This window comes from Phodopus roborovskii, unplaced genomic scaffold (genome assembly GCF_943737965.1).
Source record: "Phodopus roborovskii unplaced genomic scaffold, PHOROB, whole genome shotgun sequence".
Classification (NCBI taxonomy): domain Eukaryota; kingdom Metazoa; phylum Chordata; class Mammalia; order Rodentia; family Cricetidae; genus Phodopus; species Phodopus roborovskii.
In genome coordinates, this window is record NW_026125052.1 from 9,858,244 (window position 1) to 9,884,368 (window position 26,125).

Here is a 26,125-nt window from a genome sequence, read left to right on the forward strand (position 1 = left end):
CACACCAGTTTTGTAGAAAGGCACATCTATCAGCTAGTGCAATTGGGGTTGTTTATTTCCTTAAAGTGCCAGTGTCACACTTTGACTCTCCCCTAGTACCGTCCCTCATAAGTATTTTGACCTCTAGCTTGTTTCTGAGAAGATTCAGATTATTCTTCATAGTAAATGCCATCATAGTCATGGGACAAAAATCAAGTCTAGCAAATGAGCACAGGACACTGCATCCACTTCCAAAAGTGTTTTGTTTTGATTGATTTATTTATTCTAGTCTTTGTTGTTTTAGAAAAGATGATCCATTCATTCTTTGGAATGAAGAGCTGTGTTCAGGGATCCATCAATAATGCTGAAAAGGACCCAGATATCCACCTCTACTCATATACCCAGTCATGAGCACAAGGCTTGTAGTCAATCAGTTCTTCAGGCTTAAACCATAGATTGATCTCTTTCTCTGCACTTTGCACTGAATCACTACCATGAATGATGTTCCTAAAAAAAAAAAAGAAAGGAAGACAGACAGATAGAAAGCTCATTTGTTAGTGTTTTAAGTGCCAGAGTCCAAAGGGCAGACACTGCAGACCTTTTCAATCAAAGGCCCACCTGAGTATCCCAAAACCCAACTGTAGGACTGAGGATGCTAGTCTAGAATGTATGAGGCCCCTACATTGAATCTTCAACATAACAAAACATTTAGCTAAAATCCAGTAAGAGCACTTGTTGCTCTTGCAGAGGACCCTGGTTGGAGTCCACATGGTGGCTTGCAACCACGTCAAACTCAGTTCCAACACATCTCCTAATCTCTTCTGACCTCTAGACGCAGGGCACACACATGATACATGCAAACAAAACACTCCAAAAAAATCTTTTAAGTTATGAAGGTGTTAAGACAAAAACGCCTTAGTTAACTTCCAAATCTTCCCTTCAAGAGTATTTATAACCCAAGATTGTTACTACTGCCAAAGAAAAGGTCCTTCTTAATAAATTACTGAAAAATAGAAGTGGACAACCTCCAAATCAAAACCAGTCCTAATTTGGAGGGTGACAGGTGAGTCTCAAATAAAGCTAGAAATGACTTTGAACTTTCTGATCTTCCTGCCTCCACCTCCCAAATATTGGAATTACAGCATGTGCCACCATATCTGATTTGCATGGGCTGGAAATTCTCTTTTTGGTTAGTTGGTTGGTTGGTTTCTCTGTGTAGCCCTAGCTGTCCTTGAACTCCTTGGCCTCAAACTTAGAGATCTGCCTGCTTCTGCCTCCCAAATTGGAATGAAGTTGTGCACCACCATACCTGGCATGTATTTTCTTAGTGACTTGCAAACCAAACCATGCCATCCATGCTTGCTAGTAATAATCCTTTTATTCTTTCTGAATCTACAAATTTTAGGTACAAGGAATCATAAACGGTTAGGTTTCCCATCCTTACATGCAGTGCCATATCTGGTTGAGGTTAAAACCCTTTTTTCCCCACATAAGAACTATCACATACAGCTCTTGGTCTTAATTATAATTTTTAAACAATCATTCATGAAAGTGTTTAGTGATAATTTCTACCTTAAAAGTTAAGGTTTTCCTAAACTTGAGATATGCTCCAAAGGATATATACTCCATTAAGAGTTAAGTGTTATTATGCCTGGTGGTGATAGCACATGCCTTTAATCCTAGCACTTGGGAGACACAGGCAGGTACACCTCTATGAGTTCAATCAAGGCCAGCCAGGTCTACAAAGTGAATTTTAGTATAGCCAGGACTGTTACACAGAGAAACCCTGTCTTGGGAAAAAAAAAAAAAAAAAAAAAAAAAATTCTAAAAGTTATTACTTCCCTTCACACACACAGCACATACACTTACCTGCCAACCTGAATGCAAAAATCCCCTCGAATGGTGCCTGGCTTAGAATCAGCTGGATTGGTCTCTCCCAGCATCATTCGACCTGTCTTTACCACATTGAGCCCCTCCCAGACCTTGACAGAAGAAAAGTCAATTACTATGACAGAACCATTAAGGACTCTGATTTATGGCATTGTGGCCATCAGATAACCCCAACAGAGAGCAAGAGCCTATGTTTTAAATTCATTTAACAAAGAGAGGACAAAGTCTGGGGAAAGATCAGTGATCAGTGGGAAGGGCCTCCTTGGGAAAGAGATGGCAAGGGTTAATCGTAAAGGAGAATGTACGTCAAGGGAAAGAAGGCAAGGACAAGTCTAGGAAATGGAAGAACTCTTAGATAATTTCGTTGCCTTTTCCTTACACTATTATGTCCCCAGGGGACATCAAAGCCACCCAGAAGACACTGCAGGGCTGTAGTGCAGGACCAGAGAACTTTCGCATTATGGACTACATACCTACAAATACTTTTCTAGGTCTAGGAAAGTAGCATTGCAGTCAAAAGTACTTGTCAGACATAGTGCTTCTTTGAGAACCTAGAGACTTGCCTTAAGGTCTTTTCATTTATTTGTTTGAAACCAGGTTTCTCCATGTAACCCTGGCTGTCCTAGAAAACTGTAGATCAGGTTGTCCTTGAACTCACAGAGAGCCACCTGCCTCTGCCTCCCAAGTGCTGGGATTGAAAGCATGTGCTACCACCACCTGGCTCCTTTTATCTTTAGTTATGCGTGTATACAAACATGCACATGTGAATACTGGTGCCTATGGAGGCCAGAGGCATCAGATCCCTGGAGCTGGAGTTACAGGTGGTACAAGGCAGCTTGTGTGGGTGCTGGGAACCTACCTACAGACATTTTCAGGAACATCATAAGCTCTTAACCACTGAACTCTGTCCAGTCCAGAGACTTTCAAAATCTGATTTCCTTTCATTTCCCTTCCCAAACACCTAGTTAACTAACTCCTTCCTATCTATAACCCTAGTACTCAAGAGTTCTGGATGAGCCTGGGCCACATAGCAAAAGCCAGTCCGAAAAAGAGAGAGGACAGAGTAATTCCCCCATTAGTCTGTCACAAACACTCACCATGGCCACCACAGGCCCCGAGTTCATGTACTTCACCAATCCCGGGAAGAAAGGACGGTCTTTGAGGTCAATGTAGTGCAGCTTCAGGTGCTCTTCAGAAGCCTGGCAGACAGAGCATCCCATTAGGGAACAGACTAGAAAGGCTTTGATTAACCACATCCCACACAGCAGGTCCTTAATTCCAAGTTTAGGATTTCAGTACAGTCAAAAGGATCCATCCTATGAAACTGACACCATTATGGCAGAGAAAAACAAAAAGAAAAACTATTTTGGTGGCCAGGCAGTAGTGCTGCACGCCTTTAATACCAGCAGAGGTAGAGGCAGGTGAATCTCTGAATTCGAGGCCATCCTAGTCTACAGGGCTAGTTCCAAGACAGGCTCCAAAGCAATACAGAGAAGCCCTGTCTCAAACCACTACCACTGCCCCCCCCCCCAGAAAAGTGATATCCTTGATCTGGGAATGTAGCTAGTGGTATCATGCTTGCCTAGCACATGAAAGACCTTGTGTTCACTCTTCAGCATCAGTTTTTAAAAGGAGGATGATTCCATGAGGAAGCATGTGAGGATAAAGTGCAGGCTTGTAGAACGCAGTTTGAATCCCCAGAACCTCCCACCCAGAGATGAGAGGTAAAAACAGGAGATGCCCTGGAAGTTCATCAGCCAGCTAGCTTGGAACATGCAACAATGAACACAACTGTCTCAAACAAGATGAACCAAAGCACATTCACACACTAGATAAGAAGATCAAGTATTGGTACAATGAACTATGCATGATAGCTCATGCCTTTAATCCTTGCCCTTGGTTGGAATAGGCAGGCAGATCTCTGTGAGTTGAAGGCCAGCCTGGTCTACAGAACAACAGCCATGGCTACACACAGACATCAACGCTGTTAAGGATATGTAACACTAAAGTGGTTTGAAATGAGATTTAAAAAGTGAAATGTTGGCTGAATGTACCAGATAATAGGTCACCTCAGGTTCCCCTGGTCAAGTAAACCTTTTAAACATTCCAGATAAGAAGGCTAGAAGGCTAGAACCAGTCCCCTGGAACTGGTTAGAGATGGTTGTAAGCCAGATCCCCTGAAATTGGACTTGCATCATGTGAATGATGGAAATTGAACCCATCCTCCAAAAGAGTAAAGTTTTAACCACTGAGCCTTCTCTCCAGCCCCAAAAACTAAACTGATGGCCTTTGTTAAAAAGTAATCTTTTAGCAGGGCAGTGGTGGTACATGCTTTTATCCCAGCACTTGATAAACAGAGGCAGGAGGATCTCTGTGAGCTCGAGATCAACCTGGTCTACAGAGACCGGTCCACGTCAACCAGGGTTATACAGATAGAACCCCTGCTTCGAAAACATGAGGGAAAAAGTAACCCTTTTCTTCTTCTTCCTTCTTTCTTCCTTCTCCTCTTCCTCCTTCCTTCTCCCTCCTCTTCCATTATTTTAATCTGGGTCTCACGGAGCCCAGGCTTCCCTTAAACTCCAGGTGTGTTAGCCAAGGGTCACCCTGAACATCTGATCCTCTGAGATTACATCTGAGATTACAGTATGTGCCACCGCGGCCTACTGCTGGGGATCCAACTGGAGCCCTCATGTATGCTAAGCACCATACAAATGAACTACACCTTCAACTCCATGGAGGGATGAAGCCTTAACACTTCTGTGATCCCAAAGTTTCCCCTAAAGCACCAAAAGATTGCAAGACCCTACCCACCCATTCCATACGGTGTGGGACAGGGGCTGCCTCCACTCCTTGCTGCCCCAGGAGACTCACAAGAGTAGAGGCCCTTTGCAAGGTGGACAGGACCTAGGCAGATCCAGGACGCTCAGCGGGAGGGAAGCCAGGCCTGAGTCACGTTACCTCCACTTAACCTTCCCAAGGGCGTCTATCCTCCCGGGTCTGGGAAGAGGCCAGCCAGCCGGCCACCAACGTCTATTGAGGTGTGGAGGTCAAAAGGATTCTCCTGGAAGCAAAATCAGCCAAGAAGCCTGACTCCAACTCCAAGAGGCGACCTGGGCAAACCACGACGGGAGGGCTAAACATCCGGGACCCAACAACAGAAGAGTAGGGGGCTAGGGGCAGGTTACCCGAAGGAACTTCATGGCCACCAGGCGGAACCCCTTCTGCTCGAAGCGCTTGATGATCTCGCCCACCAGGCCGCGCTGCACGCCATCTGGCTTGATGGCAATGAAGGTACGCTCGAGGTTGGCCATAGTCCTGCTGGGGCAAGAAGTGCAGTCGAAGAGGCCCGGCCGAACCAAGCCGGCCCAGAAGGCCACGTGGGTTCCCCCCGCCGCTGCGGAGGACACGTGGCTTTCCGGGTACTTCTTCCCCACCCGGGAAGCCCAGGAAGGGGACCATGGTAGCCTGAGGTGGGGTGATGTTGGGGTGGAAAGTGCATTCCAGCCTTACCGAAAGTCGGCTGGTCCTCCGGTGTCTGCGATGAGCGATGGGAGTAGAGACCAGAGCGACCACCGGCCGGCTCGGGGCAAAGGAGGAGGGGCGCAAGGCGGGACGAGGGACGCCACACCCCGGAGGACCCGCTGCCCAACCCGGGACGCTCAGCCAGTTTGATCTGCGAGTCGTCTCTGTCCCCGCCCAGCGGCCCGCGGTGCCCGCCCTCGCCTTGCAAGGCTACTGAGGGCTGAGAGGCAGGAAGTGATTTGTTTCCCCAACCAACTACTCCTGCATTTTGCTTACAAGCTCCTGAATTTTTGTTTTTGTTTTGTTTTTCGAGACAGGGTTTCTCTGTGTAGCTTTGGACTATGTCTTGGAAGTGGCTTTTTAGACCAGGCTGGCCTCGAACTCAGAGATCCACCTGCCTCTGCGCCTCTCTGCTTCTCTGCTTTTGCTGGGATTGAAGGCATGAGCCACCATCACCCAGCTTGGTCATTAATTCTTTATACCTGAAGGAAATGTCTGCATTCACCCTTCCTTGGGGCCCCAGTGCCCAGCTGGACCCTCCCTGCCCTAGGGTAACCCAAGTCCTTCCCACCTCTGAAAATCAACCCCTCTATTCCTTCCCCTTTGCTTTGAGTTCTTAGCCTTCCCTTAGGAGCCAAGTCTGTCCTCAACCCCTCCTCAGAAGGCCATCTGTTCATGTCTGTGTCTCATAATGACTTTCCAGTTCCAAAGATAACCCACACCTTTTGTCACCGGGATCTGCTTCCCTGCTGTTTATCTCCCACCTAACTTTCCAGCGACCATCAGACACCCTCTTCCCACCTAGACTGGGCTCACCACCCACCCAGCGTCACCCACTTCAACCTGAGCCACTCCTAGCAAGCCTAGAGTTTACAAAAGTTGACTGCCTGCCTCTACTTCAGAGAGAATTCGAGGCCTGCCTGGTCTAGTTAGCACACAGTACTCCCATCTCAAAATAAAAGAAGCAAAGACAGGTGTGATAAATGACAGATGCCTGTAACTCTAGCATTTGGCAGGTAGAGGTAGGATCAGGAGTCCAAGGACAGCTACTGCTACACAATTCTAAGTCAGCCTAATCTATGTCTCTAAATATACAAAATGAGCTGTTCAAGAGATAGTTTAGCAGTTAAGAGCACTTGCTCAGTTCCCAGCACCCACACACTTCAGGTAACTCACAACTGTAACTCCAGTTCCAGAGAATCTGATGCCCCTCAAAGGCCAAGTGCCCTTGTGCATATAACCACATGCAACACACACACACACCTACACATAATTTTAAAAAACAATAAAAGATGGCATGGTAGCAGGTGCTTTCATGGCTTGGTCTACAAAGTGAGTTCCAGGATAGCTAGGGCTATTACACAGAGAAACCTTGCCTCAAAAAAATAACTAAAAATAAACCTAGGCAGGGTTTGCAGGTGCCTTTAATGATAGCACTTGGGAGGCAGAGGCAAGCATGTTTATGTGAGAACAGCCTGGTTTAGAGTTCCAGAACAGCCAGGCCAGGGTTACACAAAATAAATAGTAAGTAAATCTTTGAGAAATATATACATAATGAGAGGTTGAAGGTGGAGTTCTTTTAGGACTTTCGTAACATATACAAGGCCCTGGGTTTGACCCTTAGTACCACATAAATTAGGTGTATGATGGTACATCCTTAGCAACCCTGGAATTAAGAGACCAGCTGAACTACATGAGGATGGGGAGTTCTGAAAATTGAGCTCTGTGGTAGGCCCACTTGTGTAACATGCACAAACAAGGCTTTAGGACCAACCTCCAGTATTCCAAACAGATTGTATATTCTGAGAAGCCAGGCCCATCAGCTTGCAGACCTCCAATCTTCTTTGCAAACCACCAGCAACCTAAAGGTCCCCACCCAGATGTCCACAGCTTTGTTTCTGTGTCCAGAGGGAAATAATAAATAGATTGTGAACCAGCTGCCTCTTCTCCCAGTGTGATTAGAGATTGAGCTGGGGACTTAAAACATCCCCAGGAAGGTGTAAAGTGTTGCCCAAAACACTGAGACCAGCCCAGATGAGTCAAAATGTCTAAAACCCTCCTCCAACTCCATTCCATCACCTCTGGCTAAGGAGCTGCTCAGACTGAACATCTCTGCTCTCTGACCATTAAGATGGTTATACTCTAAATTCCCTTCATACAGGCTTTGTACTGGGCACCTTGGCCTAGATTTCCTTTTTTTTTTTTTTTTTTTTTTTTTTTTTTTCCGTTTTTGATTCCCAACAAGCAGTTTTGGAATGACTCTAGCCCCCAAGAGGACATACCCAGCTCTAATGATTATCATCTTCTCTGAAGGAACCAGCTTGCCCTTCTCTTGTATTCTCTATGACACCAATACAGCAGCACCATCTCACATGGGAGTCTAAGGAGTCTAACCTCAAAACTTAGGTCATCATCATCATCATGGCTCTAGCCAACCGATCACTTGTAACTGATTAATCCGTGAATAAGGAATGGCCTCATCACCTCATTACCATCCCAAACCTCAGTTAACAGAGCATCAGCCTAGGAACTCTGACAATGACTGGCACCAGCCCCCATTCTAGAGCCACTTCCTTCACTATTTGCCTGGTCAGTCTGCTGGTTAGTTTTTTGAGATAAATCTCACTGCATAGTCTTGGCTGAACTACACCAGTTTGTCCTCCAGCTTGCTACAATCCTCCTGCCTCTTCTTCCTAAATGCTAGGATTATAGGCATGAACTCTGGTTTTGGAGTTATCAAATGTCAACTGTCCTCAGAATCTGGCAATTTTACTGGATGTATCTGTTGCATTATTTCAAGATGTGTTACATTCATTTATGCTGTGGGACATTTGTTTAATAACTCAAAGATGTGTTTCATTCTTTTATGTTACATTTGTTTAACTCTGTGAAGCTGTGTTACTTTAGCCTGGTTAAAACACCTGATTGGTCTAAAAAAAGAGCTGAACTGCCAATAGCTAGGCAGGAGATAGAATGTGGTGGGCTGGCAGACAGAAAGAATAAATAGGAGGAAAAATCTGGGAGGAGATCTAGGAGCAAGAGAAGGAAGAGAACTTGAGGGGCCAGCCACCCAGCTACTCAGCAAGACACAAAGTAAGAAGTAAAAAAAAAAAAAGGTATACAGAAATAGAGAAGGTAAAAGCCCAGAGGCAAAAGATAGATGGGATAATTTAAGAAAAGCTGCCAGAAACAAGCCAAGCTAAGGCTGGGCATTTATAAGAAAAAATGTCATTTATTTGGGAGCTGGGTGGTAGGCTACCAGAGAACCAAAGAGTAAAAAGATCAACTACAATATCTATCTACCATTTACCTCTTAGTGAGGTCACATACCTCCCTACCCTATAATAGTAGTCACTACTTCATACGACACCAACTGATGATCCCAGGCTTACAGAAGATATTGCTTTTCTTATTTGAGGATAGCTACAACTTCTCACAATTCCCTCTTTCTTTTTGGTTTTTCAAGACAGGGTTTCTCTGTGTAGCCCTGGCTGTCCTGAAACTCATTCTGTAGTCCAGGCTGGCCTCCAACTCATAAAGATGCACCTCCCGAGTACTGGTACTAAAGCTACACCAAAATCCACCTACAATTCCCCATCCCCTCTGAGAGCCTCTTGACCAAGATGAGCATCTTTCATTTTTCACTTTTTTTTTTATTTTTTAAGGTAAATTCTTGAAAAGCCCAGGCTGGTCTCAAACTATAAAGCTGAGGATAACTTTGAACTTGTGATCCTCTCTCCTGAGTGCTGGGATTACAGTGTTTCCATGCCCAGCTATGTATTGATGGAGAGAACCCAAAGCCTCATGTGTATTAGGCAAGCACTCTTTCTACCAACTATGCTATATCCCCAGTCTGGGGATGGGGGGGGGGGTTCTTGTTTTGAGACAGGGTCTCAGTATGTAGACTACACTGAACTTGAACTCAGAGATCTAAGTGCCTCTGCCTCCTGAGTGCTACAACTAAAGGGCCTGCTCCACCACACCCAGCTGTTTTGTTTTGACAAGGCTTCACTCTGTAGTCCAGGCTGGCCTGGAACTCATAATCCTCCTACCTCTGTCTCCTGAGTGTTGGGATTATAAGCCTGACCTAACATGCTTGAGTTGGCATCTTTATATCTGATGAATCCTCTGTTCCCAGCACAGTTTATGGACTTCACACCCTCCACAGACATACCTCACTGGCTCACTGCCAAGAGAGAATAGGGGTGCAGGGATAAGAAGAAAGATAGGCAAAGAACTACCTGTTCATCCTAGGATGGTGGCTCAAATCTCAAGGACAACCAAGAGTGTCTGTGTATGTGAGGCCAATATAAGTAATTTGCATACCATTTACATTCTGTCAGTTCAGGTTATCCAGAAGCCTGAGAGGAAGTAAGGCATGCAAAGCCACACAGCAACACAAAGTAACTAGCTGACCCAGTAATGGAGATGAAACACTTTAATCAACCAGTGGCACATAACACTGCACAGGAAGAAGCAGCTCCCAGACATCCCTTCCAGGTCAATGGAAGTTCCAGGAACATCTAGAGTTGCTGGTCCCTTGCCTGTGTGTAGGGGTAAGTAGAGGGGAGGAAAGCAGGTGCCCTCCTGTCACTCATAGATCCAGTTTTGCGCACAGCTCTTGTAATCCACCAGCTCCTCAGGCTGAAACCACAAGCCGATCTCCTTCTCTGCACTCTCCACAGAATCGCTGCCGTGAATGATGTTCCTGGGTGGGGAGAGGTACTGCATCATTAACCAAAGCCAGAAAGATGAACTTGCCCACAGTCCCCTGCATTTCCACTGCTGAGAGCCAAAAGAAAAGCCAGCAGAAAAGCCAGAGTCCCTAGTACTTCAGAACATGTCAAAAGAAAACCATCACAGAATGACTTCCTGTGAGTGGCCTACCAGAAACCCTGACACAAGAGTGCCAGCCTTCAGAAAGGCTCTGGCCAGGCTCTACATTTAGAAAGGAATAGGCAATGGAATCGAGACAAGCAAACACAGGGGACCCTCCAAGTCAGCCTCCAGTTCAGAGACAGGAAGACAAAACTCCCATTTAAAAGTTGGTGGCACATGCCTTTAGTCCCAGCTCTCAGGAGGCAGAGGCAGGCGGATCTCTGTGAGTTTGAGACCAGCCTGGTCTACAGAGCTAGTTCCAGGACAACCTCTAAAACCACAGAGAAACCCTGTCTTGGAAAAAAAAAAAAATGACCTGGGCCAAGAAGTGGTGGCCTACACTTTTAATCACAGCATTCAGGAAGCAGAGGAAGGAGAATCTGAGTTCAAGGCCAGCCTGGCCTATAGATGGAGTTCCAAGATAGCCAGGACTACACAGAGAAACCCTGACTCAAAAGAAAAGGGAAAAAAAAGAGAGGAAAAAGGAGAGACAAAGGGAAAGAGAGAGAGAAAAGAGAAAAAAAAAAAACTATCAGGAATTCAAGGATAACAATTTTGAGGTCCCAGCTAGCATAATTGAGACGTTGTCTCAAAATCAACTAAACTTGCCTTGTGGTGGTGGCACATGCCTTTAATCCCAATACTTGGGAGGCAGAGGCAGTCAGAACTCTCTGAGTTCACAGCCAGCCTGGCCTACAGAGCTAGTTCCAGGACAGCCAAGGCTACACAGAGAAACTCTCTCAAAATAACAAAAACCAAACAAACAACAACTAACCTAGGAGCAGAAGAGATGGCTTTAAGATCACTGGCTAGTCCTCCAGAGAACCTAGGTTTAGTTCCCACCATCCACATGTGACTCATAGCTATCTGTAACTCTAGTTCTGAAGGATCATATGCCTTCCCTGTTCTAGCCTCCTTAGGCACCAAGAAATATACAGGCTAAAAAAAAAAAAAAAAAAAAACTATCCATATACATGAAGAAAAAGTAAAACATAAGCTTTAAAAGCTAAAATAAAATAAATAGGAGACTGGAAAGATGACTCAATGGTTAAAAGCACTGACTCATCATCGTTCAGGGGTCCTGAGTTCAATTCCCGGCAACCACATGATGGCTCACAACCATCTGTAGTGAGATCTGGTGCCCACTTCTGGCCTGCAGGCATACATGTAGGCAAAACACTGTATACATGATAAACAAATAAATCTTTAAAATAAAAATAAATAATAAAATAAATGGACCTGCAGATGGTACCATGTCCACTTCTAGCCTCAAGAGGCCCAAATTCTTAATAGCAACTAACTTGGATTTTGGAAAAAAGGTGAAAAACAAGACTTCTTACCTGCCAACTTGGATGCAAAAGTCTCCTCGAATGGTCCCAGGTTTAGAGTCTGCAGGGTTGGTTTCTCCAAGCATCACCCGGCCTGTCTTCACAACATTTAATCCCTCCCAGACCTCCAAGGACAAGAGAAGACACAGTCAAGGAAGAAAAATTCTCTCAGAAAACCTGGCATCTAGTGATTTTAAACAAAAGAAAAAGGGTCCAGAATTGGGCCCTCTCATTTACTAGACAAACAGAATGCCTACTTGTTCCAAGACTAGGGATGTTGGTCACCCTGCCCAGACTCTTACCCTCCCAGATTCATTCATGTGGCAGCCAGTGGCCTTTTTAAATGCTAAATATTGCCATTGAGGTAGGTAATCCCACCACTCCAGAGGTAGAAGCAGGTGGATCTCGAAAAGCCAGCCTGGTTTACATAAGAGAGTCCCAGGATACAGCCAGGTCTATGTAGAAAGACTCTGTGTTGCAAACCCCACGATGTTGGAGTCATGGGATACCTGCCAAAAAAAAGCTGCATAAGGGGAGTGGAACCTGCTCAGGAGCTAAAAGTGTATGGTGGTCACTAAAACTGAAAGGAGAAGGAGCTCTGAAAAGGGCTTTGACATGAGAAATGGAAATACGGTTTGGAGTTGCCCTGCTGGTTTTAGATCTTGGTTTGGTCCAGAGTATTTCCTCACTGTGCTCCCTTTTGTAATGGTGATATGTATTTTGTGTCATTGTATGTTGGAAGTAGGTTATTTACTATTTCTCTTTTGATTTTACAAGGGGTTACAATGAAGAGATTGCCATGAGTCTCAAGAAAAACTGAACTTTTAAACAGTGCTGATACTGTGATAGACTATGGAGACATTTGAAGTTGAACTGAATGCATTTTTGCATTATGATATGACTATAAGCTAATGGGGGCCAGGAAATGGAATATGGTAATTTGAATAATGGTCCCCACAGGCTTATATATTTGAATGCTTAGTCTTCAGGGGGTAGCACTAGTTAAGAAGGATTAGGGAGTGTGGCCTTATTGGAAGAAGTGTGTCACAAGGGTAGGCTTTGAGGTTTCTTTTTCCATTTTTTTTTTTTTTTTTTATTTTCACCTCTGAAATGGTTTCTTCTTTTCTTTTTTCTTTTTCTTTTTAGATTTATTATGTATACAGTGCTCTCCCTGCATGCCAGAAAAGGACACCAGATCTCATTACAGGTGGTTGTGAACCACCATGTGGCTGCTGGGAATTGAACTCAGAACTTCTGGAAGATCAGGCAGTGCTCTTAACCTCGGAACCATCTCTCTAGCCCTGGGATTTGCGGTTTCAGAGGTCCAAGTTCTCCCTGATGCCTTATAGATCCAGATATAGAACTCTCAGCTACTTTCTCCAGCACCATGTTTGCCTGCATCTCCCTGCCATGATAATAATGAACTAAACCTCTGAAACTATGAGCAAGCCCCCAATTAATTGCTTTCTTTCATAAGAGTTGCTGGGGTCATGGTGTCTCTTCACAGCAAAAGAACAGTGACTAAAGCAGACCCTATCTCAAAAAGTCAAAATAAATAAAACACTGAATATGGTACTTCCCCTAACTTCCCAGCACTGGTGACATAACAGCACAGCCCTGATGTTATCATTACGTAGTCCCTGAAAACATCTCATCCTATCTTCCTTCTTACCACCATCCATTCTACCCTTCTTTCTGTACTTTAAAAAGCAAAGTTGTGTCTGGCGTGGTGATGCCCACTTCTAATCCCAATACACTGTAAGTAAGAGAATCAAAAGCTTCAAGCCAGCCTGAACTATTTTGAGTCTAGCCTGAGCTACACAATGAAGTATAAGATACAGGCAGGGATACATACTAAGACCCTGTCTCAATAAATCATTTTCAAAAAGTAAGAATGAAAATAGATACCTGTTTTATCACACAACAGTATCTAAAATGTTTAGAAGGCACTTGGCATAAGTAAAGCAAGCTCATTCTTGAATAAGTATACAGTACAGTAATAAACCAAGCTCCCTCTGTTACATGGGAATTCAATCAAGCAGATCTCTCCTGATTTCTCCCTGTCCTGGGTCTTCGGGTTGGCAAACAAATGTATGCTTTCTTTGGTGGGTCAGACAGCCAATTCTCATGCTAACTGGCTATCCCACTAGCCTGTTTCCTCTGTAACAAAGAGGGCCTGGCACCCAACATAGGAAATGCAACACTTATTCTGCTCTACACTCACATGAGTCATTCCCATCAACATCCCACACAGAAATACTCACCATAGCAACCACTGGTCCTGAATGCATGTATTTCACGAGGCCAGTAAAGAAGGGACGGTCCTTCAGGTCAATGTAGTGCTCCTTGAGAAGGTCTTCTGAAGCCTGTCAAAGGATGGACAGTAAAAACTGGCCATAGGCCCTTAAGAATCAGCAGGCTAGTTTCTCGCCCCCATCCCTCCTGATATTTGAAGCATGAGCTCATAGCTAGCTGGTCCATTATAACTAGATTCATCCTCTACCTTAGCAGAAGGGAGCAGTAACAGGGCTACACAGAGAAACCCTGTCTTGAAATAACAACAACAAAAAAGAACCCACTATTAGAAAGGAAAAGTAACAATACAATGGCTTTTTGTTCCCAGAAAATACCTCAACTAAAATGTTAGATGGAAACAAGGAAGGTAGTCTGTAACAGATGAGCATTAAACTGAACCCAGCCTTCTCCTAGAGACACCTGACATGTATTCAAAGGATAAAGGCCCATTGCAGTGACCATGTAATTCCCAGAGGTACCTACCTCTAAATTATCTAAAAGCACATGACATACAACAATAAATAATTGTACTAAAGATAGAGCGATGGCTCTGGGGTTAAAAGCATTGGCTGTTCATCAAGAGGACCCAGGTTCAATTCCCAGCATCCACATGGCATTTTATAACCATCTGCAATCAGTCCTGAGGGATTTAATGCCTTCTGACTTCCACAGGCACCAGGTACAAAAGTGGTGCATAAACATACAAGCAAGCAAAACACCCATGTACATAAAAGGTTTTAAATCTAAAAGGAAAATGAATTAAATCAGGTAAGTATCACATGCCTACAACCCCAGCACTCAGTCAGAAGCAGGAAGATCAAGGAATTCAAAGTCATCCTCAGCTGCATAGTGAATTTGAGGCCAGCCTTGAAAACACAAGACCCTATCTCAGGGAGGAGGGTTGGGGAGGAGAAGGAGGAAGAACAAAAGAAAGGAGAAAAGCAAAGAGAAAGAAGAGAATTAAAACACTCACTTGCAAGGCTGGTGTGTGAGAAAAAAATCAAATAAGCTATAGAACAAATCATCTTCATGTGCTCTGGCTGGGCACTCTCTTTGCATCTACATAGCCTTGCAAGGGCATAGCAGGACCCTTGGTTCTTACACTTCGGAAGAACTACATCACACAAAGCATATTGCCATGTTAAAGGGATACACATAGGCCAGGATTATCTGCCAAAAGGTACATTCAGAATATCCTACCCTTCAGTCACTGGTTGGTCATCACTTACCAAAGCAAAACTGTACAAAGAAGTGATCCAGGCTAGCTGGTGCTATACAGCTGTCTCAAAAACAGCAGCAAAATAATAATAAAATAAGAACTCAACATTGAAAATCAAATTAAACTCAAAATACACTATAAGCCAAAAGTGTATTGCTTTAATGGAAAAAAAAATTGTTCCCCTAATATATTTGCTTTGAGAATTGGAATTCACATCTCATAATTTGTTTGAAAAAGAGTTTTTGGCCAATCAATCCTTGGTATTTATTGTAATATTGTTTTCTGAGTGGATGACTTATGCACAGAATCCCAGGACTCAGAATACTGAGAAAGGAGGAGTATTAGAATTATTTCTTATCTCTGTTGTCAGGAGCACCCCATAAAACCCCATGTATCATGCCTGATTCATGCTAGGCACTATCAGGTAGTAATTAGTAAAGCAAAGACTTTCTTCCTGACAGCCTACCTCGAAGGGGGTGGGAATGGAAGGATAGTCTCTAAAATTATCCATTTAGGAGGCTAGAGACCAAGAGCTCCAAAACATCCAGAGCTGAGTCAGAAATTATAGCTCTGCAGTAATACATGGAATTATACATTGTTAGGGGAAAAGACAGACTATTTTTGAAAACCCCAAATGACTTAGTTTGTTCCAAGATTCAACCAAAATGCTTAGTCACTGAGAGGACACAGTACCATGAAGAAGTCTAGACAGGAAACAAAGCAAACACAGAAGTTACTCTGCAACATTCTACTATGTTCCAAAAAACCAACACAGGAAATGTGAGATCCACTCACCTGCATAAATTTCAGGCCAACAAGGCGGAATCCCTTCTGTTCAAAACGCTTGATGATCTCGCCCACCAGCCCCCGCTGGACCCCATCAGGCTTGATAGCAATGAAGGTGCGCTCACTGTTGGCCATGGTCCTGGAAAGATAAGTAGGGAATGAAACAGGACGGAATCTCTACCCTCATCATGATCCTTCTCAAGCGGATTACTCTTCCATAAAACTGGATTTAATATATTATGTCTATATCAAGTCTCTCTAGTAAAATCCCAATCCCTGCTCCGTTCACTCACCGATGAATTTTGATCCTAAAGTAGCAAAGCACTCAAAGGAAGAAATGTAATTTCTATTCCACTTGATTTCATAAGCTCCTATTGGGCTTCTACTGTGTACTTAAGACTGTGATGGAACTAAAAAGGGAGATGTAAAACTAAGGCATACCAATCTTTTGGTAATGCCAGTTAGGGGAGACTGCAATGGTATAGTTTTCCTACTAAAAATTACATCTGACTTGATACAGTGTGACCTACAGCATTAGAACCCACAAGAGCTTTAGGGACTATGTCAAAGAATGAGATTCCCCAGCCCTATGCACCTTAAGATATAGTAAGAAAAACCAAGCCTGAGGATGAATGCCAAAATCTTACCACTAGGAAGTCTAAGGCAAAAGCACAGAGGATTTCAGGCTGGCCTGGGCAACCTAAGACACTGAATCAAAAAAGAAAAAAGGGGAATGAAAAGAAAACAGAGCTGAGTGCAGTGGGCAAGGTGTGGTAGCCCATGTCAATAATCCCAACCTGAACTGAGCTACAAAAGACTCTGTTTCAAAAAACAAGAAAAAAGATTCAATAACTATTAACTATGCTGCCTGGGGAGCTGGCGGTGGTTAATGGCTGTAGGTGAGTGGGCATCATATTTTTTTTCAGGGATATAGCCATGGGTAAACTGCTCCAGAATTAACTCCTCCATCCATGATGCAAGCAACTCTAATTAAGCTCAGTCTCTCTCTCTCTCTCACACACACACACACACACACACACACACACACACACACACATTTAAGACATGAACTCCCTGGAAAGGAGTTCAACAGGAGCAGGAGAGCAGAAGATTGTGATTCGGGGAGATGACTATTACATATAAAATTGTCAGAGAATAAAAGGCCAAAAAAAAAAAAAAAAAATTGAAGGTCCATTAGTAAGAACAACAATTATCATTTATTAAACTACATACTAGGGCAAAGTACAATGAGTATTGTGACTAACCAATGAACAGTGGCTTATGAGAAACCCACAGCACAATTCCTAACATGGGACATTATCACTGAAAGAAGACACCTTCAGAACCTTCCATTTCCAAGGAACACAATCCCACAAGATGAAAGGAGACTCCACCTTGAAAAACGATATCCGGCTCCTGTCTCTGGCTTTCTAAACATGAGTTAACCTCTAATTTTATACCTTAGGAATGGGGCCTGACACAGCTAGGTGATTCAGTGGGCAAAGGTTTTTGTACCACAGACCTGAGTTTGATCCCTCGGGCCCACTCCACAAAGTTGTCTTCTGGTGTTCACATGTGTGAACATACAATACAAACATACAATAAGACATAACCTTTTAGTGATCATTTATGTGGATTTCTTCCTCCCCTCTCCCGCCTCCCCGGTCTGTGACTGCATAAAGAGCTGATCTACTCCAGTTTTGATTACTAGCCACAGGGCCTCCCAGTCCATAGGAGCAAAGAGGATGCCTTAAATAGCCACAGGGCCTCACAGTCCATAGGAGCAAAGAGGATGCCTTAAATGGTCAACCATGCCTTCCAAAAGACAGAACCCGCACACTAGCTGGAGGATCTCTGAAGGAATGTGGAACAAGCACAGATACAAAGAAACAGCCCCTATGAAAGGCTCTGCGCACAGAGCACACACACACACACACACACACACACACACACACACAAACAAGCACAGATACAAAGAAACAGCCCCTATGAAAGGCTCTGCGCACAGAGCACACACACACACACACACACACACACACACACACACACACACACAACACACACACACACACGTCATTCATTAGCAAGTACTGTGGGAGCCTCCAGCTTTGTGGCCAGCACCGGGCTGGAAGGAGAGTAAGGCACAGCCCGGCCGGCGCAGTCTGACAGGAACTGCGGCCACAGACAAAGGCGAGCCCACGTGTCAAGCTGACAGGTCTGCACCTGTGCACAGCCGAAGCCGCGAGCTTCCTCAACGCCTCTCAGAGAATGAATGCACCCTCTCCCTTTATTTAACACCCACCTCCCTCTCCGCTTGCCTAGGCCCTCAGCGTTCCCTTCCCCTCAGCACCCGAACCCCGCTCACCCCTTCGGAAGGCAGGTCTCTCACTCCGGCTGCACCGGAAACGCGCCCTGGTCTCACGTGGCTCCGAGCAGCGGCTCGCACGGAACCTTTCCGTACAGTTCTGATTCAGGAGAGCCCTTTTGGTGGAACACCGCCAGCCCCCGCTTCCTCCGGTGAGGAGGATGTCATTCTGGGGGGCACTCTTTCCGGGTTTCACTTCCGGCACTGGGTGTGGTTTTTGTTTTTGTCGTCCCTCTTCCCTGCCCCCTCCCGAGCTTTTACGGCTGGCGGCCATCTTTTGTTCCTATCCGACATGTCCTGTGACTCACTCGGTCCCCGAGAAAATTTGGTTCCCCGGGAGGTGGCGCTCACACTGCACGCAGTAGAACTAAAGCCCCGGTAGAACCATCTCGCCCGCTTCCCTTCGTCCTGTCAAGCAACAAAAGTACTAAATGCTAATGCTGTGTGCCCAGCAGGCACGGTTCTAGAACCTAGGGATAAAGCAGTAAGCTCACTCGAGGCTTCTGGGAGGGATGAAAATTAGGACAAACAATAAAAAACAATTGATAGTGAATACACGGTGTTATGTAAGTTCTGTGAAGAAAGAACAGAGCAGGGAAGAAAAACAAGGCTGAGAAATCTGCAGAAGTGAAAACTCAAATAGACCTACATGAAGTCTAGTTATAATATTATTAGAGAGCGGAGAATTATAGTAGCCCTGGATGGTAGGAAGCTCATTAGGAGAAATGTTTTATTGTTATAGGAGGATTTTTTAAATTATTGTTTTTTGGGTTTTTTGTTTTGTTTTTCGAATCAGAGTCTCACTTTGTAGATCCTGCTGGTCTCTAACTCATGGAGATTTACCTCCCTCTGCCTCCCGTGTACTGAGATTAAAGGTGTCACGTCCGGTATTATTAGTGATTATTTATGTGTTCATGCGAATATCTATGTATGAGGTAGTCAGAGGGTGTGGTAGTTTAAATGTAATACCCTCCGCCATCATAAGCTCATAGGGAGTAGCACTATTAGGAGGTATGGCTTTGTTGGAGTGGTTAAAGAAGAGTGTCACTTTGAGGTTTCCTATGCTCAGGATACCGCCCTAACTTTCTGTTGCCTTCAGATCAAGATGTAGCCAGCACCCTGTCTGCCTGTACATCACCATGTTCCCTGCATTGATGATAATGGACTGAATCTCTGAACTGTAAGCCACCACCTTAATTAAAGTTTTCCTTTATAAGAGTTACAGTGGTCATGGTGTCTCTTCACAGCAATAGAGACCCAAACAAAGATAGAGGGGTGTCAGATCTCCAGGAGCTAGAGTTACAGTTGTAAGCAATCTGATGTAGGTGCTGGGAATCGAACTTGGGTTCTCTGTTATAACAGTGGGTGCTCTATAACCATAAGGAAATCCTACCACCATGCCTAACCTAGTCCAGCAAGCTTTGGTTTAACTTTTGTGTGGTTGTTTAGTTAGATGGTTAATTGCTGATTTTGTTTATTTGTGGTTTGTTTGGAAACAGGGCCTCATGTAGCTCAGACTGGCCACAAATTTATTTTGTGGCTCACCTATTTCTGTATTTTGACTGTGGTGGCAATTATACATGTATAACAAAGTTTCAGGAAATAAAAAATACATTACATAAACGAGCACAGGGAAAACTGGTGTATGCAGGATTCTTGTGGGTAACAAGAGTGACGTTTTCTGGATTTGTTTATGTTTTGGTTTGGTTGGGTTTTTATTTTTCTTGTTGATGTTTGGAGATAGTTGCTCTATATAGTATTTAATTCACTATGTAGGATAGCCTACAACTTACAGAAGTCCTACCTTCGCTTCCCAAATGCTGGGATTATAAGCATGAGACACCATGTCCATCTTAACTTCTTGGTTTAAATTTTGTTATTATTGTTGTTGTTATTGTTTGTTGTTTAAGACACTTCTCTTATGGCCTTGAACTTCCATCCTCCTACATCTTCTTCCCAAATGCAGGGATTACAGGTACCTGCCACACACCCAGCTTATGTGGTGCTAGGAATCTAAAGTCCCTGAACTATATAAAAAGGAGAAAGTGAGCTGAGCACAGGAAGGGATGTAACTAGCAGGTGTAACTAGCCTCCTCAAGTTCCTGCTGCTATGACTCTGCTATTTTGGACTGTGACTTGGAACTAGGAGCACACACACATGCACACATGCACGCACCACCTTTCTCTCTTAAGTTGTCTTTCTAAGGGCATTCTGGTCTTTTTACCTTATTCTCTATATCTTTCTTTCTTTCTTTCTTATGCCATGGTATCCGTCTCTCCTTTTCTTGCTCCTCACTCATCTTCCTCCCCTCCCCAGCCTAGATTTCTCCTATTCATTTTCTGCTTGGCAGCCCTGTCTATCCCTCTCCTGCCTAGCTGTTGACTGTTTAGCTCTTTTCCTAGACCAAACAGATGTTTTAGGCAGGCAAGGTAACACATATTTACAGAGTTAAACAAACGCAACACATGTTTGCATCATTTAAACAAATATTTCACCGTATAAATGAATGTAACTTTTTTTTTTTTTTTTTTTTGGTTTTTCAAGACAGGCATTTTCTGTGGCTTTGGAGCCTGTCCTGGAACTTGCTCTGTAAACCAGGCTGGCCTCACAGAGACTCACAGAGATCCACCTGCCTCTGCCTCCTGAGTGCTGGGATTAAAGGTATGCTCCACCACTGTCCAGCATTTGTTTTAAAAACAAAAACTTTAAATACATTTGGAGTGGAGGGGCATGTGCCTTGACATGTACATAGAGACCAGAGGACAATTTGAAGGAGCCCATGTGACCCTTCCACCGTGTAGGTTCTCGGGTCCAGCTGAGGTCATCAGGCTTGCAATAAGAGCCTTTACTTACTGAGCCACCTCACTGGCTTGTTTTGTTTTTCAGCCAGGTTCTTTTGAAGTGAGGATTTAAAAATAAGCTTTACTAGGAGTTGGGAGGCAGACTCTAAGGAAAGGGATATAAGAGCAGGAAGGTTTCCTGTCTTCCTGGAATGCATGCTAATTATATGACTCCATCCTCACCTTCCTTCCTAGCATTGCACAACCCACAAGGGCTTCTCCATTCTCCAGGTAAATGTTCTATGACCCAAGGCAGAAAGCACTGAGAATTTAAAACTAAAAGAAAGGTCTTTGGCTGTAGTATTAGTGAGAGTTCTCTACAGGAGCAGAACTGCTAGAATTAATATATATAGAATGTGTGCAGATGATTTCTTAGAATGGCTTACAGACTGTAGCCCACCCAGTGCAACAATGGCTGTCTCCCGACAGAAAGGCCAGGAATCTGGTAGTTGTTTAGTCCAAGAGACTGGATGTCTCAGCTGGTCTTTAGTCTGTACTGGAATCTGAAGAAGTAGATTCTCATATCAGTGAAGGAATGCCTCAGTGGCAGGAAAAATGAACTGACCAGAGAGAGCTGGCAGTCAAAAAGCAAAAACTTCCTTCTTCCATGCCCTTGTGCATGGGCTGCCACCAGGTGCTGGCAACAGCAATAATCATGGTATGGCACATTATATTAAGTGGGTCTTCCAAATGATCTAATCAAGACAACCCTTCTCAGGCATGCCCAGACGCTTTGGTTTGAGTTGATTCCAGATGTACTCAAGCTGACAACAAAGATTAGCCCACAGGCATGTTAAGCTATGCCCTGCCCAGAAATCCCAGCTTGGAGTTCACTATCTCCTCTGGCAGCCACTCACTGGCCTTCAGCCTTTCCTACATAATTTCTTATTGTTGTTGGAGGTGGTGGGGTGTGTGTGCGTGCGCTCCTGCTTTTATGTTACTCGGAATCAAACCCAAGGCCTCATGAATGGTAGGTAAGCACTCTCTACTGAGCTATGTCCTCAGCCCATATGTATGTATGTATATACATATACATATACTAGTTTTCTTCTTCCCTGTTTTTTATATAGGCAGCCAGATTAAAAGCAGATCTTTCCACTTCAAACAATTTAATTAAGAAAAAAAATCCCTCACAGGTGCAGGTGTACCCAGCCACTTGGGCTTCAATTAAGTCTGGATGTAGTTGAGCTGACAACAAAGAATAGCCAATACATTTGTAGCACGAATTCTCTTTGGTATTAATAATAAAAACTTAGAGTCAGCTATGGGGGGGTTTGGGGGGTAAAAGCTGAAAGATCAGAGAAGCAAAGCAGCCAGCCACTAGAGAGTTCTCACTTCTACCAATGCTCAGACCAAAGGGTCGATCCTCTCCTCAGATTGCACCCTCAGACTGCACTGAGCTCCTGTCTCTTCCTGTCTTATATTCCTCTCTCTGCCATATGCCTTCCTTTCTCCACCTCCTTAGTGTCACTCCAAGTGCTGGCACCACTTTTGTGTGAGCCCTGTTTCTCTTTTAGACTGGATCTATTCTGTGTAGCCCAGGGTGGCTTTGAACCTACAGAGATTCATCAGCTTTTGTCCCCCCAGTGCTGGGATTAAAGGTGTGTGCCACCACTTCCTGGCCTCTATGGCTAACTAGTGTGGCTGGCTAGCTTTGCACTCTGATCTTCATGCAAGCTTTATTTGTTATATCATAAGCAAAATATCACCATACACACTAGCTAAAAATCTTTGTTCGGTTTTTCAAGACAGGGTTTCTTTGTGTAGCCCTGACTCTCCTGGAATTCATTTTGTAGACTAGGCTGGCCTCAAACTCACAGAGATTCACCAGCCTCTGATTCCTGAGTACTAGAATTAAAGGCATGGGCCATCATGCATAGCTAAAATGTTATTTAAATATATTAAAGTATAATAAAAATAACAAAGAAAGCAATGTTTAATGAACTTCATTAATGATAACAATTATTATCAAAGGGAAAAGAGGGGGCAGTGAGTAAAGGTGCTTGCCACCAAGCCTGATGGCTTGAGTTTGATCCCTGAACTCCATATAGTAGAAGGAGAGAACTAACTCCAAAGAGCTGACCTCTACATGGGTGTCATCAGCTCCCCAAGAAAGAACCATAAAAAAAAAAATAGAAATAAAAAAGGAAAAGAGTAGCCAAGCATAGTGGCTTATGCCTGTTATCACAACAACTTGGGAGATATCCTGGAGTTCAAGGCTATCTTCCATTACATAGCAATTTCTATACCTGCCTAGGGTATATGAGACACTGTTCACCAAAATAAAAAAAAATTCAAAAACTCAAATGAAACAATACAAAAAAATGAACCATTGATTATTATTGGGTTTTGCTTGCTTTTGTTTTTTACTATTAATGGAGAAAAGAACAAAAGGCATGGCCCCATTAATTCATGTTCACTCTGGTACACAGGGAGAGCTGTGATTTAGATCTTGACCAAGATCTTGACAGAAAGGATGGGAGAGATGTCTAATAGGAGACTGTAGGCATCATCAATAACCAAAGAGTGACATGTCAGATCTTTTTTTGATGGACTCCTGGGATACACTGACAAGGTTTGCACCTGATTAGAGCACTTAGATGGGCACTTAAGCAATAACAGGGCTTAAGAGCTTGGCTGTGTTTTTAAAGCATGTAGGTGTGGCTTATGGCTCTGTCACTTTTTTAGAAAGGTGGCCTTGGACAATTTATTCAACATTTCTAAGAATCAATTTTTATAGTTGCTAAATGAAGATGATAGCTCCATCATAAGATTATTGTGAGAATTTACATAAAGTAATTCAGTGAAAATTTAACAGACTGTATGATACACTATACTAAATGTCAGCCTTGGAAACTGTGACAATGTGATAGTAATGGGAATAGGAAAGCACAGAGTGGGCGTGCTAGAGGGCCATGGTTTGTTGTAATGTTACCAGTGGAGGATTATAATAGAAAATGTTCAGCAATTGGGCTGGAGAGATGACTCAGTGGATTAGAGCATTTGCTGCCCAAGTATAAGGAACTGAGTTCAAATCCCCAAACACATATTAAAAACAATAGAAACTAGGAATGGTTGAGCACATGTCTATAATACTAAAGCTGTAGAAGGCAGAGCCAGAAGAATCAGTAAGGCTTGTTGGCTACCTACCTAGCTCCAGGTTCAGTTAGAAAGTGTCTCAGGTTATAAAGAAGAGAGGGATAGATCAGTATGCTCAGGGTTCTGCTTTGCCTACTACAGGTGTGTACATATGCGTGCACACACACACACACACACACACACACACACACACACACGGGGGGAGGGGAGGGATAGAGGGAGGGAGAGAGAGAGAGCTTTTAGGAATTAAAGGGAGTTAAGATGCCAGGTTTGAGGACAGACATTTTGGAATTGTCTACCTAAGGACCTTAAGGACCTATAGGACTTTAAAAGTATTTTAAAAGGGATGATAACCAGGTATTCCATCACTCAAGAAGTAGAAGGAGGCCAAGAAGTGATCTGCACACCTTTAATCCCAGCCTCTGTGAGGCCAGCCTGATCAACATAGTGAGCCCCAGGATAGCCAGGGCTACACAGAGATACCCTGTCTCAGAAAGCAAAAAAACAGAAGAGGAGGGGGAGGAAGCAGAAGGACTGCTAGCTGGGTGTTGGTGGCGCACGCCTTTGATCCCAGCACACGGGAGGCAGAAGCAGGAGGATCTCCGTGAGTTTGAGCCCAGCCTGGTCTACAAGAGCTAGTTCCAGGACAGCCTCCAAAACCACAGAGAAACCTTGTCTGGGAAAAAAAAAAAAAAAAGAGGATTGCTATAAGATCACGGTTGTCAGGTCCCACAGAAAGCCATGACAAGGCTCACTCAATACCAGTAGCTCCTCCCAGCACTTCTCACCCCACACTCTACCCTAAACCTCTCCAGTCCAGGGGCTGAACTTTGATTCCCTTCCCCCACCTTCTGATTCCTATATAAACCAGTCGTTCTGGCCACATGATCTTTTGGCTAGTGGCTTTGTCCATCCTTGGATCTTTTGGCTTTTGGTCTGTTTGCTCCCTCTCCTCTTCCTCTTTCATTGTCCCCATATCTCTCCTCTCTTGACCTGATCTATTCTGCTAGCCATGTTCAGTCTGGATCCTTCCAGATGCTTCTGGCTGAACTCCCCCTCATGTACAATAAAATCCTTCTTCTCAACCATACCTTAAGAATGGCCATGTCCTTATAGGACAGCCTGGGCAATGAATCAAAATTAGTATACTAATTACCATTCATTTGTTGTGTGTTTTCTTGTGAGGGAGGTGTTCTGTATTTTGAAGCAAGATCTTGCTTTGTAGTTGTAGATCAGGCTAACCTCAAACTCAAGGTGATATTCCTGCTTCGGTCTTCATACTGTTGGAATTACTGGCTTTTGCTAACATACCTGGCTTAATCTGCATTTATTAAAGTTGTACTATGACCACTTTGTATGTGTTTGTTTTTGAGACAAAGTTTTATAACCCAAGCTTTCTTTGACCTCTTAACTGTGCTGCCCAGGTTGTCCTTGAACCCTTGATCTTCCCTACCTGGGTGCTGAGGTTACCCTCATGCCTATATACTTCACTTGTATTAACTAATCACACAACTGCATAACCTTTTTTTTGTTTGGTTTTTTTCAAGACAGGTTTCCTTTGTAGCTTTGGAGCCTGTCCTGGAACTCGCTCTGTAAACCAGGCTGGCCTCGAACTTAGGAGATCCACCTGCCTTTGCCTCCAGAGTGCTGGGACTAAAGGCATGTGCCACCACCACCTGGCCCACATAACCTTATTACTGTTGAGCTCAGGTGTAGCTCATTAGTGGTACACTGTACGAGCATGGGGGATGCCTTGAGTCCTATCACCAGCACGCAAAAACAGGAATGATAACAACAAAATTTTATATCCATTCTTTTCAGGCAAGCCTCATGTGGCTCATGAGGGGACAATTACTGGGTCACATGCAGATACTTGGAAGAAGTAGGACCAGACTTTCAAGCCAATCTCTATACCTCCAGATC

General features: G+C 44.0%; 1 protein-coding gene across 1 annotated transcript; it reads right to left on the reverse strand.

Annotated features, from left to right (window-relative positions):
• Positions 1 to 270: 270 nt before the first annotated feature.
• Nme1 (NME/NM23 nucleoside diphosphate kinase 1) lies at positions 271 to 18,430 on the reverse strand. The gene is made up of 8 exons (XM_051198026.1): positions 18,263 to 18,430; positions 15,907 to 16,036; positions 13,862 to 13,963; positions 11,610 to 11,722; positions 5,055 to 5,184; positions 2,967 to 3,068; positions 1,849 to 1,961; positions 271 to 486 (listed from the first exon to the last, which is right to left on the reverse strand). The coding sequence occupies exons 2-8, from the start codon at positions 16,030 to 16,032 to the stop codon at positions 369 to 371; spliced, it is 804 nt and encodes a 267-aa protein (XP_051053983.1). The 5' UTR covers positions 16,033 to 16,036; positions 18,263 to 18,430; the 3' UTR covers positions 271 to 368.
• Positions 18,431 to 26,125: the final 7,695 nt, after the last annotated feature.